Raw genomic sequence first — 15,919 nt, 5'->3', positions numbered from 1 at the left:
TTGTCGACTAAAACAATTACTTGTATTACAAGTTAGTGAAGATTAATGCATCATTGTAGGAAAATGGTTTGTTACTAGTTAAACTAGCAAAATTTTGAGAAATACGAAGTGATGAATACGTTAGGCAGAGGTGGAGGAAACACTGAAAAGCACTACGTTGCTCCTTCAAATTGGACCAACAACTCCTACTGCCACAGTTCCATATAATCTGTGTTCACAGCTCTAAGTTATTGTTTCAACTAGTTGAGACTTAAAAGTTAAGCAAGTGTACAACAGCTCTTTTATTTGTACTCCCCCCCCCCCATTATCTTTGACTTTGGTGTTGTGTAAAAACCCAACGAAGAGACAGGAAGCATTTGTTCTGTTAAAAAGTGTTGTTAGTTTTCTGCTTTAATGAGTGTACACTGTTTTTATTTCAGTAAATATTGTGTGTGTAATACAACTGTTTATTATACTCCAACATGACCACAGGGTGGGACTGCACTCTATTAATGCTGACATAGTGAAGAGTCTGTTACCTATACGTAGAATGGCAAGTCTGAGCTGTGGAAGGTGTTCTGAAGAGAGATACAAATCTCTTAATAAATTACTGGGAAAACATCTTTCGATTCTAGCACATTATTTTATAAAATAGACCTTTCTTCTTTTCTGGTGCATTTGTCCCATGTAGTACATGGTCTGCTGTTTTAGGATTTGACAAATTTCATTTTATTATTTAACTTTATGGCTGGATGCGCTTCGTGACAGCACACAGCCATAAAGGTAACCTACGTCAGCGAAGTTGTGTGTGCCATCTGTCTATGGACTGTGTAAATGTTGTTCTGTGTGTTATCGTATTTTAACTGTTTGTGTATTGTATTCTCTGAATAGCAATGTGGGGATCAACTGAGCATTTGCCTTAAACAAATGTGGGAATTCACCTAAAAAACTGTACTGAAGCTATCTGGTATACCACCCCAGAGTCATTAATCTGCTGTGTGGATTTGTTCTAAGTCTGCCTCACCTCCCTGTCTTCGAAGCTAGCACACTACACATTATAACAACGAAAGTAATCAGTTATTGATAATATAGTGTAAATGGATAGATAAAAAATATACTCACCGAAGTGCGGCAGGAGAACACGCACACACAAAAGAATTTAATGTTTGCGAGCTTTCAGAGACAGTGGCTCCTTCTTCTGGCAGAAGAGGAGTTAAAGGGGAAGGAAAAGGACTAGAGAGGTTTAAGGAAAGGGTTACAGTTCAGAAGTCATCTAGAACCCTGGGTCATTTGCGACTTAATGAATAGGATGAGAAGGAAAGACTGATTGTCGGGGACTGCAGTGGACAAGATTTGAAAGGGGACTGCAGCGGACGAGATTTGAAAACCTGGGAGCTTAAAGGTGGAAGCCAGGATAATATGCAAGACAGAGATTACTACTAAAACATTGTGCACGAGTTAATGGGAGTGAAAGCTAAATGCATTGTATGTAACAGAGAGGGAGGGGGACGGCAAAAAATACACAATTCAGTTAGTGGAAGATGTAGAAAACTAAAATAGAGTGAAGAAAGGAGCAGTTACTGTGAATAAATGCTGAGACAGAAGGAATTAATGTAAATTAAGACCAGGTGGGTGGTGACAACCAAGGACATGTTGTAGTGCTAGTTCCCACCTGCAGAGTTATGAGAAATTGGTGTCTTAACGGAAAAATCCAGATGGAATGTGTGGTGAAACAGGCACAGAGGTCATGACTGTCATGTTGTACAGAATGCTCTGCAACAGGATATGGTGTGTTGTCTGTATACACCCTCTGCCTATGCCCATACATCCTGACTGATAATTGGCTGGTAGCCATGCCAATGTAAAAGGCCAAACAGTGTTTACGTAACAGTTGGTATATGACATGTCGTTGTGCAGGTGGCTCTCCCTTTGATAGTACACACCTTGCTTGTCGTCATTGATGCCCTCTCCCTCTATACCAACATCCCCTATGCACATGGTCTGCCTGTTGCTGAACATTTACCCAGTCAATGCCCACCTAATTCCAAGTCTATGACATCCTTCCTGCTCAACTTAATCAACTTTATACTTACCAACAATTATTTCACCTTTGAGGGGCAGACATACAAACAGATCAGGGGTACAGCCATTGAAACCATAATGGCTCCTTCCTGTGTCAAAATTTTCATGGGTCGCTTGGTGGGGGCTTTCCTGGGATCCATAAGCCTTCAGCCCTTGCTTTGGTTTAGATACATTGATGACATCTTTGCCATATGGATTCATAGTGAGGCCGGCCTTTTAAAAGTCCTGGAATCTCTAAATACCTTCTCCTGATTAAATTTCACATGGTCCTATTCTGCATCCCATACCACTTTCCTTGATGTTGATGTCATCCTCACGAAGGCCAGCTACACACTTCCATCCACATCAAACCTACTAACAAACAGCAGCACTAACATTTTGACATTTGCCATCTTTCCATGTGAAACGTTTCCTCCCACACAGCCTTGGCATTCGAGGCAAACATTTTTTTTTCAAATGCAGACTCTTTACAGCAATACACCACCACTCTCACTTCAGTCTTCGCTGGATGTAATTATCCCAATAGTTCAGAAGCAGATTTCCTGGACCATCAAATTCAATCTTGTTACTGCTAATCCTCCAAAAAACAACTTCGGTGCACACATCTAGTCACCCAGTATTATCCTGGTCTTAAATGTATCAATCATCTACTTTGACAAGGCCATGGCTTCCTAAAATCGTGTCCTGAAATGAGATCCATTCTATCTGAGATTTTGCGCACCACACCTAGAATAGCTTTTCGTAGCCCTCCCAGTCTCCGCTGTATCCTTGCCAGACCCTATGCTCCTGTGCCCATCTCCCTACCCTATGGGTCCTTCCCGTGTGACTGTCCCGGCTGCAAGACTTGTCCTATGCACTCTCCTACTGCCACCTATTCCAGCCCTGTAACTGGCAAAACATATACTACCAAAGAGAGAACAGCTTGCGAAACGGTACATCATATACCAGCTGTTACCTAAATACTGTTCAGCCTTTTACGTTGGCATGTCTATCACTCAGTTATCAGTCAGGATGAATGGGCATAGGCAGGGGGTGTATACAGGCAACACACAATATCCTGTTGTAGAGCATGCTGTAAACATGACAGTCATGACCACGGTGCCTGTTGCACCGTACTTGCCATCTGGATTCTTCCCAAAGACACCAGTTTCTCAGAACTCCGGATGTGGGAGTTAGCACTACAACATGTCCTTGGTTCTTGCCACCCGCTTGGCCTTAATTTACGTTAATTCCTTCCATCTCAGCATTTATTCCAGTAACTACCCTTTCTTCACTCCATTTTAGTTTTCTGCATTTTTCATTTTCTGACTTGTCTATTTTTTGCCGTCCCCCCCCCCCCCCCCCCCTCCCCGTCCCCCCATCCCCTCCCACCTCTGTTACATACAGTGCACTTAGCTTTTCACTCTTATTAACTCGTGCATAATGTTTTAGTAATAATCTGACTTGCATTTTACCGTGTCTTTCTTCGACCTTTAAGCTGTCAGGTTTTCAAATCTCCTCAGGTGCAGTCCCCAACAATCAGTGTTTCCTTTTCATCCCATCCAGTAAGTCTCCCCTGACCTGGGGTTCTGGGTGACTTTTCTGAACTATACCCCTTTCTCTCAACCTCTCCAGTCTTTTTCCTTCGCCCCTTTTCCTTCCATTCAAATCTTCTGCCAGAAGAAGGGACCACTGGCTCTGAAAGCTTGTAAATGTTAAATCCTTTTGTGTGTGTGTATTTCCCTGACACTACACATTATGTTACATGAGCAGGTCTGTAATATAGCTTCTTTTTCAGGCATGTAATGATTGTATTATCTTTCTGTTACATTTTATTAGTGTAGCTTCTTTTTCAGGCATGTAATGATTGTATTATCTTTCTGTTACATTTTATTAGTGTAGCTTTGTTTATCAACAAAGAATTAAAGTGAATGCTGTGTTTATGCACTTGAGGTTATAAAATTACTGTTGTGCACTTCAGAAGAAAATTGTGATTTTTCTTCTCAAAATTAATGGCTGCCAAATTTGAAATACTGTCTCCAAAACAGTAGCTTTCAGTTATTCTGAGTTAGAGATGATTAAAATGTCAGTGAACCACTCTACAAGCTTCTGTTCCGCTTGATGTCACTAACTAGTGTGTAGTGTACTGTTTCTACAAGAATTAATTTTTTTCTGCTTTTACAGAGAGTTGCTGATAATGTTTTATAAAAGCACAGGAGGTTATAAACCACACCGTATCATACTATACAGAGATGGTGTGTCAGAAGGACAATTCCTTCATGTGAGTAGTGTCAGTTTTTAGTTATATTTAGTTTGTATCTGGTATCATACTTTTTTGCAGATAATAATTGGAGTGATTTAACATTTGAGAAATTATTGATGTTTCTTAGATTATTTATTTTATTTTTTTATGTTCTTAGATGCAAAAAATGTATTTTCTTTTATCAAAATTGTGTAGCAGATTTGCTAGAAATGATGAAACGGGATCTACATAAGTACATGGCCTCCCACCTCTAAACACCCCCCCCCCCATCCCCCTCTTTTTCATAATGATATTTTGGATGAACTGTAGCAGAGTTTTATTGTTACTAGTAAATAAGTGAGGCTGACGGGAGAAAAGGAAGAGAAAAGATGTACTGGGGGATGAAGGAGGAGACAGGAGACTGCTAGTAGAATTAAATAAATAAGAATGGAAAACACTTTCTTGGGTTGTGTTCACAGTCCTATAAAATGTTTTAAAGGGTGTCATTATCACCTTTGACAGTTAACATTACTTTGAAAACTCCAGAATTTGGATATGTGTTTGCGTTGACTCTGGCACCAAGTAAAATGGAACATAACTGCAGCATGACACAGCAGCAGCTTAGTAAGGCATAAGAGTGCTGATGGAACACCTAAACAGTTTTAATTACTGGACCAATTTCTGCAAGCTCATGAATTTTGACAGTATTTTAATGGCCATATCTCCACAAAAGTGAGTTTCCACTCTGTCATTATTTTAAAATTTTGGTTTATTTGGCATCCTTTGCCTTGCTCCCTCTTTATTAGCAGATTGTTTTTCTGCACGCTGTATAAGGGGTGTTTATGAGACAATACAGTTTCAAATCGGAAAAACAAAAAAATGCTTGTTGAAGACATGGATCGTTGTGCCCTATGATGGTTATCCGTTGGTAAAAAACCCACGCGTGCGCACACACACACACACACACACACACACACACACACACACACACACACACACACAAATGTGAGACCTTGCTTTCATGATTACTCAAGGATTTTCATCTACTCACAAATTGTTGTTGCGGTAATTTATAATCCCATTCTGTGTGAGAGAGATTATTTTAATTTAACTAAATAAATTTCAGGTTCTTCAGCATGAGCTAACTGCAATCCGTGAAGCATGTATAAAGCTGGAAGGAGATTATAAACCAGGGATAACTTTCATTGTTGTCCAGAAGCGACATCATACTAGGTGAGTTCTGAATGAACATGTGGGATATGAGTGATACAAACTTAATACAGGTCTGCTACAAATAATTCATTTGTTTTCAGAGCTCTATATTTTCAAAGTTTTGCGTGTACAGATATGACTTATGGATGAATAGAACCACAAACTCACCAAGTTTTCAGTTTGCACCCTTGACGTACATCCAAGTTTGTTCCATAATTTATGTCACAACATCCTGTCAAATTTTTGGCACTGGCGGTGTGTAAACACAGTCCTTAATGTACCCCCAAAGGAAAAAAGGCATGTGTTAGGTCAGGCAACCAGGAGGCCCAAGGGAACAGAGCCATATCATCTTCACCACAACACCCAGTCCAGTGTTGCAGGAATTCATTGTCTGGTTTTCCATCGATGCTCCAATGAGGAAGTAGGTGAAGTGTTCATCCTGAAGTGCTTCCTGCATTGTGATGTTTCATGCTCTCCATGGCTGCACCTGGCACACTTGTTTTGATTGGTACATTTCTGTTTACAGACACATTCAGTGTCCCTAAATCATCAATACCAATGCACAGTGTTCTGCTTATATGGCGGTTCTCTTCCATATTTCCTTCAGAATTCACACTACACTGTTGTAGTAGATAAACATCTCACATATTCCAACACACCAAAACTCTTTTCTTGCTTTATTGCCATTTTGCCAAGACACTGCATTTGCAGTGCCAATTGGTGGGCACAATGCAAACTTGGTGGGTTTACAATTGTGTTTGTGCATCACTCATGTTTGTAACATGTAATACTTTGAAAAAAATGTAGCTTTGAATGAATCATTTATAGTGCCAATGCCATTGTAGTATGCTAGTAATACAATTGAGGTGTGTGTTTACAACTTGGTCGTGGAAACTGAATCGGTGTTCACCAGAATGCATAGATGCATTACAGTTGGTTTTCTGTGAAAGCCAGCATGTATTTGCAATATGGTCATGGAAGTCGGATCAGTGTACACTATGGACCATTAGAATACTTAGATTCAGTACAGTTGGTCTTCTATGGAAGCCAGCATGAGCTGTCAGTTCAGCTTTGAGTATTTACATGACTATTTTTTTAATGTTCCCACCTGACAAAAGTAACAATATTAGTTGCCAGGCAGTATATGTGATGACAGATTGAATGTAATAGCGCATTGTAAGATTCCAGATGACAGATTAGTCTTGGACATAAGTTAAATAATGAATAAAATGTACGCAAGTTAAAGGTTTGGTCTTAAAAGTGTTATTTATCATGAAATTACAGAAATACACAAGCAGAAACCATTTTTCTCATACACAAGCTAACTGACAGAGCACTTAGACATCAGCAGAAACTGCATGACTGTCATTGTGTAGGTTGTAAAAATAAAGTTCCACTATGAACTAAAAAAGGAAGGGAAGTAGATGTCATAATGTTTGGTCCGAAAGTGGATGTTGTGCCAAAATAACACTTAGATGTCAAACACACCAATGAACAGGAGATTCATTCTCAAATCTGCTGAAGATTGTGATGCTGATTGAGTAAATAGTGTAAGGTGGATGGTATGTGCAAAATGTGTAAGAGTTTGTGTTACAGTCTTGGAAATTTTGAACTTATATCTCTTGAATTGCCTTTCTGCCAAACTGTGTAGTTCTGATGGATAACTGCTTCTCTGCTGCAACTGTATCTGTGCTGAAAACTTGAGTGCTTATCTATTGCTTCAGCTTTCTACCAGTTAGTGGAAAGCATGTCTTTCCATATATAATTATATTGATCTGTCAATTACAGTACTCAAACAAGTCATATAATGTTCACACACAATATTAGTTATGACATTAGGTATGCTCAGCACAAGTTGATTGACAATTCTTTTTAGAATGACTGCTCTGTTTCACCTCTCACCCCCGTTACATTGATTGTTACAGTACTATTGCTCTGTGGCACATCTCTGAGCCAGGACGAGACTACGTGGAATAAACTGCCAAACCAGCAGATACTGCAAAGTGTGATAAAGCTGCTATCATTGTCCCACTTTGTAGATCTGCACTAGATTACATGTCCCACCAACACCACATGTCCCTCTCCAAAGGTGAATGACAATGATGTCTTCACAATTATTGAACATAAACAAATAAACAATACTGGTGGTGCTTTTGAGATTCACACCATTAAAAATGATGCGCAACCAGTCATAACATATCGTGTTTTCCAACTTTGGAAATGAAAAAAACCCTTTCTTTATTACATATAATTCCATTGTCAAAACTGTAGTCACATTTCTGATCATGAATCACTTTCTGCAAAGCGCTCTAATCATGGTTCCAAAGTAGCTTTGTTAGCTATACCTCGTACTTACTCTACATTTCTTTCAATTAAGACAGATAAGTAGGTAGATTTACTATTAAGTTACACTAATTTGCCCTACAGAATTTCTTATCAACCCAACCAAAAAGCTTAACTGATCACAAAAGCTATAAATATATCCCTGGTACAAAACTCTTTGTAAATCATGTTTCCACTGACCCCTAGAACAGTATACAGAACTCTGCAAAATAAAAGTAGGTTTATTTGCATACCATGCCTACATAATGCATCATAGGAGATGTGCTGCTGTAGGAGTGCAGCAGTTTCTGCTGAAGGATATTCCCTAAACAGCCTTCACTTTCCACAGTGTTAGTGTTCCTTTAGGCTGTAACTCCCATTTTGGTGTGGGCCATCCTGTCTTTGGTACACACCTGCCCTAATAATTACACAAATCTATATATAAGGGTTCGGTATCTTGTTTAATGTGACATACCGCTGTACTCTCCCTTTTTTTTCTATATTTTGAAGGACTTGCTCATCATGTATTTGGAATTTGTATCTCATCATTGAGGTTCCTCATCTGCTTTCTCTCAAGTATTCTCCGTTGGGCTTAACGTGACTAAAGCTTATTTTCATTCATTACAGTTGTATTCTGCTGATGTGCATGCGATGTACCTATGTAACTCTCCTCTTTATCTTATCTGGGTGTCAGCATATCGAATAATTAATATGCATTTAAGAGTGCCTTCCCTTTTCTTTCCCCATCAAGTGACGTTACTAACAGCCAGCATTAGCATAATGCATATATACCATGTGCTTATGTCAACGTACCTTATGTATATAACATTATTAAAAGAAAGAAAGAAAAAGACAACTCAAAATATTCCTGTATGTAGACAATGTTATTAAATATCCAGAAATGGAGCATGTTGGTGTTCCTTATTTATGGTAGTTATTTTCTATATATGATATTATGTACAGATAACACACAAATCGGAACCCAGTTTCCAGTGATTTCAGTTGAGTAGTTAATTCTGTAGTGTTGCTTGTGGTTAACACAACATTTTCCACCTCTAAAAATGCCCACAGGAGAGAGGCAGTAACAAGTTATATGTATACAGTAACATTACTTTTGTGTTCTACCATTTGAGCATTTTAGTTAAAAATATGATGTTTCTTACACGCTTTGGTGACTTAGCCTTACTCTAGATAGTAATTATGGTAGTTGTGATATTTATTATCTTTTGTAATTAATGCAAGATAGGCAAAGAGACGTGTACTTCACCTTTCCTGATTTCCAAACATACAGTTACTTTATTTGTTTTTTATTTTCATAAGACAGCTAGTGCACCATCTCCACAAATTATGGGACCCTGGGGGGAGGGTTAGGGTTCCCATCATTACTACTGATTATGAAAATACAGCGGAAGAATCCTTCCAATATCGCATCACATTGGCCATCCTTGTATTGCAGTTGAAAGAAATAGTTGTGTGAGAACATTTGTAACCACTGCACTGTTAGTAGAACAGTGGGCAGCACCTTGTTGTCCATTTACAGGTTACATTATTTGTGCAGATACGGATGAGATAGCCGCAAGTGAATCCCACAAAGAAAAATGCATCCTGTTTCTAGAATTGAGTTTTGCCATTTTCCAATAGTAAATATCTCTGAGAGAATAGTCGAAGAAGTTGTAATTTAGAGGAAACAGGATAGTATAACATTAAGAAACTGCTATGGAAATCAAACTCGTAAGTAATGTGGCATCAAAGAGAGTACCCAAGAAGCTATCCTGGATATCCCTTGTCGATCCACACATCTGTGTTTACTTAATACGGGCATGAGGCCTCCTACACTCAACTTAAAAAATGGCCCTGAGCATTGTGGGACTCAACTTCTGAGGTCATTAGTCTCCTAAAACTTAGATAAAACTAGTTAAACCTAACCAACCTAAGGACATCACACACATCCATGCCCGAGGCAGGATTCAAACCTGCAACCGTAGCAGTCTCGCGGTTCCAGACTGCAGCGCCTAGAACCGCACGGCCACTTTGGCCGGCTTCAACTTAAAACATAATGTGTTGTTTCCTTTTAATTTTCCTAAAATATTTTAAATCAATATTTGACATAAAGCAAAGTCAAACAAAAATGTACAACTATAACTTCCTCTGTACTTCCTGGAAATAATCACTTTGCGGGGTGATAAAATTAACTCGTCTGTGTTTAATCTCATGAAAATATAGTACATGTCATATAAATTAACACCATATTATAATAGACAACATAAATCTATGCAATTATTGTGAAATTGTTGACAAAAATCTGTCTGATAAGTGTTCTGCCAGTTTAATTTGATCATTCACCAAAGTCAGATAATTTTTCCCATATAGTTTCGTTATGGACAACACCTGAAGGAGGAGGTGTGTTAATATTTAATTCAACATCTTATTGACACTTTAGTTCGCATAAATTCCTCCAAAAGTAGAACACACAACATCTACCTGACGTAAATCTGTATCTTGTTTTTTAATATATAGACTGGATCTCATTCTGAGGTTTGTTATCATCCCATATTTAACTGAACAAAACCTGTCAATGGATTGGGCACAAATTCAGATCTTACAGTCAAACCAAAATGTAACTCATTTGGTATTGTTGCAATATATTCTAATATTTTATTAATGATTTGTAAGTGTTCTCTAAGATACTCGATAATATGTTGATCAGGGTTAGCGTTAGTTGTTTGTATTTTAGCCTTTAATTCTGACTTTAAGTTAGTAGCTGCACTGTCTGTTTAGTATTTAACTCTGCTCTTTTGTTTCTGGCAACACTTTTTTCAAATTAATACGTTGAGTTTCGATACTTTATTAACAGTGCTGAATGTAGCCCACAGCCAATCACCTTGAGCTTTGATACTCTTGCTAGTAATATCTAATCCATTATTAAATTCAGATTTTCAAATCGGCAATAGAGCTTTCAGCACCTCTTTCACCTTGTGTGTCATTATTAACATAAAGCACAAACAATGAAGGGTTTGCACCTAATCTTCTACCGCTGCTAGCAATCAAAGTTTGACGACTCCCTTGAACCAACCAACAAATTCAGATTGCCAACCCCTACTCCAAACTACCTCCACAAATACACACACACACACACACACACACACACACACACACACCACCACCACCACCACCACCACCACCACCACCATCACCATCACCAGCCACAATAACAACAACAAAAATCAGTTTTGAGTAAATACAGCTCACCAGGCAGTGCTTGCATTGACTGCCTTGTTGCAATGGTGATTGGAAGGTAGATTGATGTGATGGGTGAAATGCATTGTTTGGATGAGTGCACAGCTGAAGCCACTGTTGCTGTAGTGTGATGAGATGCAGGCATGTTGACTGTTGAAGCTGGGAGGTCATTTTGGCTCTGATGAACAATAGTAGCCCTTAGAAGCAAAAGTCAACACTTTTCCAACTCGTGGACTTACAAAAAAATTCTTCTTTGACATAATTGTACTCAGTGGATTTAATGATTGTACCTTGACTACACAATACTTCTTAATGCCTTTTTGTTACAATGCTGTTAATGACTTTTGCACTGCAATGTAATCTCGGCTGCTGACCCCATTGCTAATGACAGCAGCAGTGTTTAGCAGAAATTCTTTCAACAAAAATTACAAATTTCTTCTTGATTGTTACTTGATTTCTTCTTCTCCTCTAAATCTTTTAGATTTTACAGTACAATAATACTCCGGTTTCTACACTTGGTCTTATGATTTTCATATGTGGGAAATGTGTAAGAATTCAGGTTATGTTCTTGGATATTCTTAAATTCTGAACTTATCTCTCTTGAATTGCCACTCTGCCTCAACACACAGTTTTTCTGATCAAAGATTTATGTGCTGCAACTGTATTTGTGCTAAAAACCTGAAAGTGCTTATCTGCAACTTCCTATCAGTTAATGGAAAGTAGTTCTTCAAGCTTGTATTGATCCATTAATTACAGCACTTGAACACCTCATACAATTTTTGTATTCCATATGGATTGTGACATTATATGTGCTTAATACAAGTTGATTCACAATTCTTTTTAGAATGACCATTCAGCATTATCTCTTGTTCCCATGAGGTAATACCGATTGTCATGGTACATGTTACTCTGTGGTACATGGTTCCTCTCTGAACCAGAATGAGACTGCTTGGAATAAACCGCCAAATTAACAATTACCACCAAGCATGATAAAGCAGCTATCCTCAACCTGCCTTGCAGAAACACTGCATCCATCTGTACCAGATTACATATGCAAACAAGATGAAACTCCCAAATATAATAAAAATCTAAACTTACTATTGAAACTAAAAAGCAGTTTCATTGTGGTGATCACCATTTGTCAGTTACTGTAGACGTTGTACAATACATTACTTTACCAACGTTCTATTTTACACGTTACGTATCTACAGACAGTGCAATGTCATGATCATCAGAGAAAGGAACTATGTAAGTCTTGTTTTTATTTTTATAGCAACTTACTAATTACCTCAAAGGTCATTTAATTACTAGCATGCCACAGTGCTTCATTTTTAACAGTATTGAATCGTGTAGTTTCCATATTCCAACACTGCTGCCACTCTCTTGCTTATAAAGCTGGATTTTCACACACAGCTGATGTGGCACCATAGCAAATGGAACAACATCTGTAACTGCAGTGATACAGTGAAGCTGCCATTTCCCCACTTTAACAGTAAAATTTGTCATGACATGGGGATCCCAGTAAAATTTGTCATGACATAGGGATCCCATGAAGGATGATCAGTATCCAGGAATGTGACTGGAATATTCATTTGGAGCAAAAAACTTCGTACAGAGATATGCCGTATTCTGAATGGTTTCAATGGCAGAACATGTGTAATGTACATCTGCTTTTGGGATAGTGGCACACACATGTGTCTTACCCATCTGAATCTTTGAAGTTTTATTCTAGCCTGGTCTATGTCATTACTTTCAACTTCTTTGCTGTGGACGTCTTTCTGCTGTTAAACTCCCCCATGATCTCACAGGTACCTATAATACAGGGTGATTCAAAAAGAATACCACAACTTTAGGAATTTAAAACTCTGCAACAACAAAAGGCAGAGCTAAACACTATCTGTCGGCGAATTAAGGGAGCTATAAAGTTTCATTAGTTGTACGTTTGTTCGCCATTTCAGCCAATAAAGTTTTTGGTCCCTTTTTCTTCGAAGGTGCTACTGTAACTGGACTACAGTATCTGGAGATGTTAGAGAATTGGCTGTTCCCTCAGCTCGAACAAGAAGCACAACAATTCATATTTCAGCAGGATGGAGCGCCACCACATTGGCACTTATCTGTCCGTAACTACCTGAACGTCAACTAGCCGAAGCGATGGATCGGCCGCCAGGCAGCCCGTGACAGAGCACGTCATCACTGGCCTCCAAGAAGCCCTGATCTTACCCCCTGCGATTTTTTCTTATGGGGGTATGTTAAGGATATGGTGTTTCGGCCACCTCTCCCAGCCACCATTGATGATGATTTGAAACGAGAAATAACAGCAGCTATCCAAACTGTTACGCCTGATATGCTACAGAGAGTGTGGAACGAGTTGGAGTATCGGGTTGATATTGCTCGTGTGTCTGGAGGGGGCCATATTGAATATCTCTGAACTTGTTTTTGAGTGAAAAAAAACCTTTTTAAATACTCTTTGTAATGATGTATAACAGAAGGTTATATTATGTTTCTTTCATTAAATACACATTTTTAAAATTGTGGTATTCTTTTTGAATCACCCTGTACATTGTGAGTGAAGTAGTGCTAGAGATTCAATGTGTACCAGAGAGAAGCATTGGGTAAATGCATTTGTACACTGCTGACCAAAATGCTGCACGTCTACACTAATAAAGAATATGCAGATGCAGTGTTTGTTGATAATGGGATATTCGAACATTTCTCATGGACTGTAGAACAGCTATAATGTGACATGTACAATAATGCTTAGAGGTGTTTGTGGTAAAAGTAGATATTTTTCAATTGTTACATTGTAAAATTCATGTTGTAATGTTTACTAACTGGTGTACACATGTAAACCTGACAATTTGTTGAATAACAATGTTCATCAAATGTGTTTTGTTTCAGAAACCATTCTGAATAAGGCATGTGTCCACATGAATTTTTTTTTTTTTAACTTCAAATGATCATTACTGTCATATCCCTGAATATTACCCATCCCTCCTGGGACACCCTGTATAAACTGAAATTACGTGACTCTGTCATTCTGAAGAATGTGACAAAATCTCTACACTAAGAACTAAATCAGGAAGGGGATGTCATGCCAAAATAACACTGTGATGTCAGACGCACTTATGGACACAAATACTCATTGTACCAAATTACAAAGTGTAGTCTATTCAAGTTAATAAAAATGGAATGTCACTCATTCAGTTTGTCATTAAGTACCCACTAACACATAAGTAGGGCTTTAAGATGTTCCAAGTCCCAACAAAGAATTGAAACCAAAGTTATTAACTCTGTAACTACAAAAAGTTCTCTTCCAATTTCAGTTGTCAGGCATTTAAATGCATTTATAACCAGATTATGCTGTCATTACCAGCATCCAAATAAGCTTCTTATAGGAATGAAGTGAGCTACTGGTAAACTAAACCTCTGTTATTAACCAATCAGTTAGCTTTTTACATCCAAAGTAATCAATGAAAAAACAAGACTTACAAATGGATCAGATGATTCAAATCTTAAATACATTCAGTGCATAAATTTGTTATTGAATACTCGTAAGAGGAATGATAGAATTAGTAATTGCCATCAAACACACATTATTATTTTGTCGTCGTGATTATTCATATGATTTAACATATACAACATGAAGTGCTTACACATTGATGTAATAGTTGTGAGTGTAGTAACAACAAATTAAATGTAACCACAAAGTATACTGAGATGGGTGTTCGTCAAACTCTCACAATTATTTCACTTTTACTTAAATCGTCATGTAATACAGGTAACAGTAAGACAGTGGCAAAAGCTTTTTTGAAAGTATAGTCTATTGTGTATATAAATGTGCAAAACAGATTGGTTTAACTTAAATCTCTTGCTTATCTCATTCTTTTTTATATTAGTGGTATCACAAACTTAAAATGATTTTAACTTTCAGTGGCATGGCTAGGACTCCCCTTGATAGCTCACAGGTGCACTACACAAAGGAGGCAACTACTTGGGTAGCAAAGTACTTGTGGAGTGCTCATGAGGGTTTTCTAGGGTAGACGGTAGTTTGAGGTGCTCTGATGAGCACTTGCCAGTTAATATGCTTCAAGGGAAGTCAAACAGTTTTAGAGTAAAGACACTACGACTGTCAAAATTTTGTCAGTAAACTGTCGAAGTATTTGTAATAAAGTTCCTGAATTTGCTGCCCTCCAGGAAAATACTCATGCTCAAATTATTTTTGGGACCAAGAGCTGGCTGAAATCTCAAGTGAAAGGCTCTCACATTCAGCGAGTTTGGAACATATCTTGGAAATAGGGGCCATAAGAGGGCAAGTGTTCATTGCAGTTGTCAACTCTATTATTTAGGTTGGAGTTGAGTGAAACAGTGAAGTTATCTGGTTGCGTGTAACAGGTGCAGGTGAAACCAAGTTAATTGTTAGATGTATTTACCAGCCACCCGACTCTGTTGTGACAATATTAGACTCATTCAAAGAATGTCTATGGTTAGTAGTGCGGAAGAACCCAAATCGTGCAATACTTGTTGGAGGTAACTTTAACCTACAGAGTATTGATGGGGATGTCAATGGATCCAACGTGGAAGGCACACACAGTCAGTCATGCGAAGCACACATTATCTGGAAACTATCGAGCAGCTAGGTTGGCAGCCCACACACAATGGAAATATCTGAGATCTTGTTGCTACAAACAGGCCGGACCTTATCGACAATATCACTATAGAAGCGGTGATTAGCAATCATGATTTCATTATAGCAGCTATGGTTACGAAATTAAGAGTCCGTCAAGAAGGCTAGAAGGTTGTTTCTGCTAGATAGAGCAAATAAGCAGTTGTTAGCATCTCACTTAGACAGTGAATTGATAACACTTG

General features: G+C 38.3%; 1 protein-coding gene across 2 annotated transcripts in view; it reads left to right on the top strand.

Annotated features, from left to right (window-relative positions):
* LOC126485162 (protein argonaute-2) overlaps nucleotides 1-15,919 on the top strand; it is a gene marked incomplete in the record, with an annotated part of 212,790 nt that overhangs the window by 170,555 nt on the left and 26,316 nt on the right. For both annotated transcript variants that reach the window (XM_050108838.1, XM_050108847.1), the window contains 2 exon segments: nucleotides 4,225-4,321; nucleotides 5,409-5,515. In XM_050108838.1, the coding sequence (XP_049964795.1) occupies nucleotides 4,225-4,321; nucleotides 5,409-5,515 (204 nt within the window).

Source organism: Schistocerca serialis, chromosome 1, assembly GCF_023864345.2.
Source record: "Schistocerca serialis cubense isolate TAMUIC-IGC-003099 chromosome 1, iqSchSeri2.2, whole genome shotgun sequence".
Lineage (NCBI taxonomy): Eukaryota > Metazoa > Arthropoda > Insecta > Orthoptera > Acrididae > Schistocerca > Schistocerca serialis.
The sequence above is the reverse complement of the archived record's forward strand: the minus strand, read 5'-3'. Positions and strand labels throughout refer to the sequence as shown.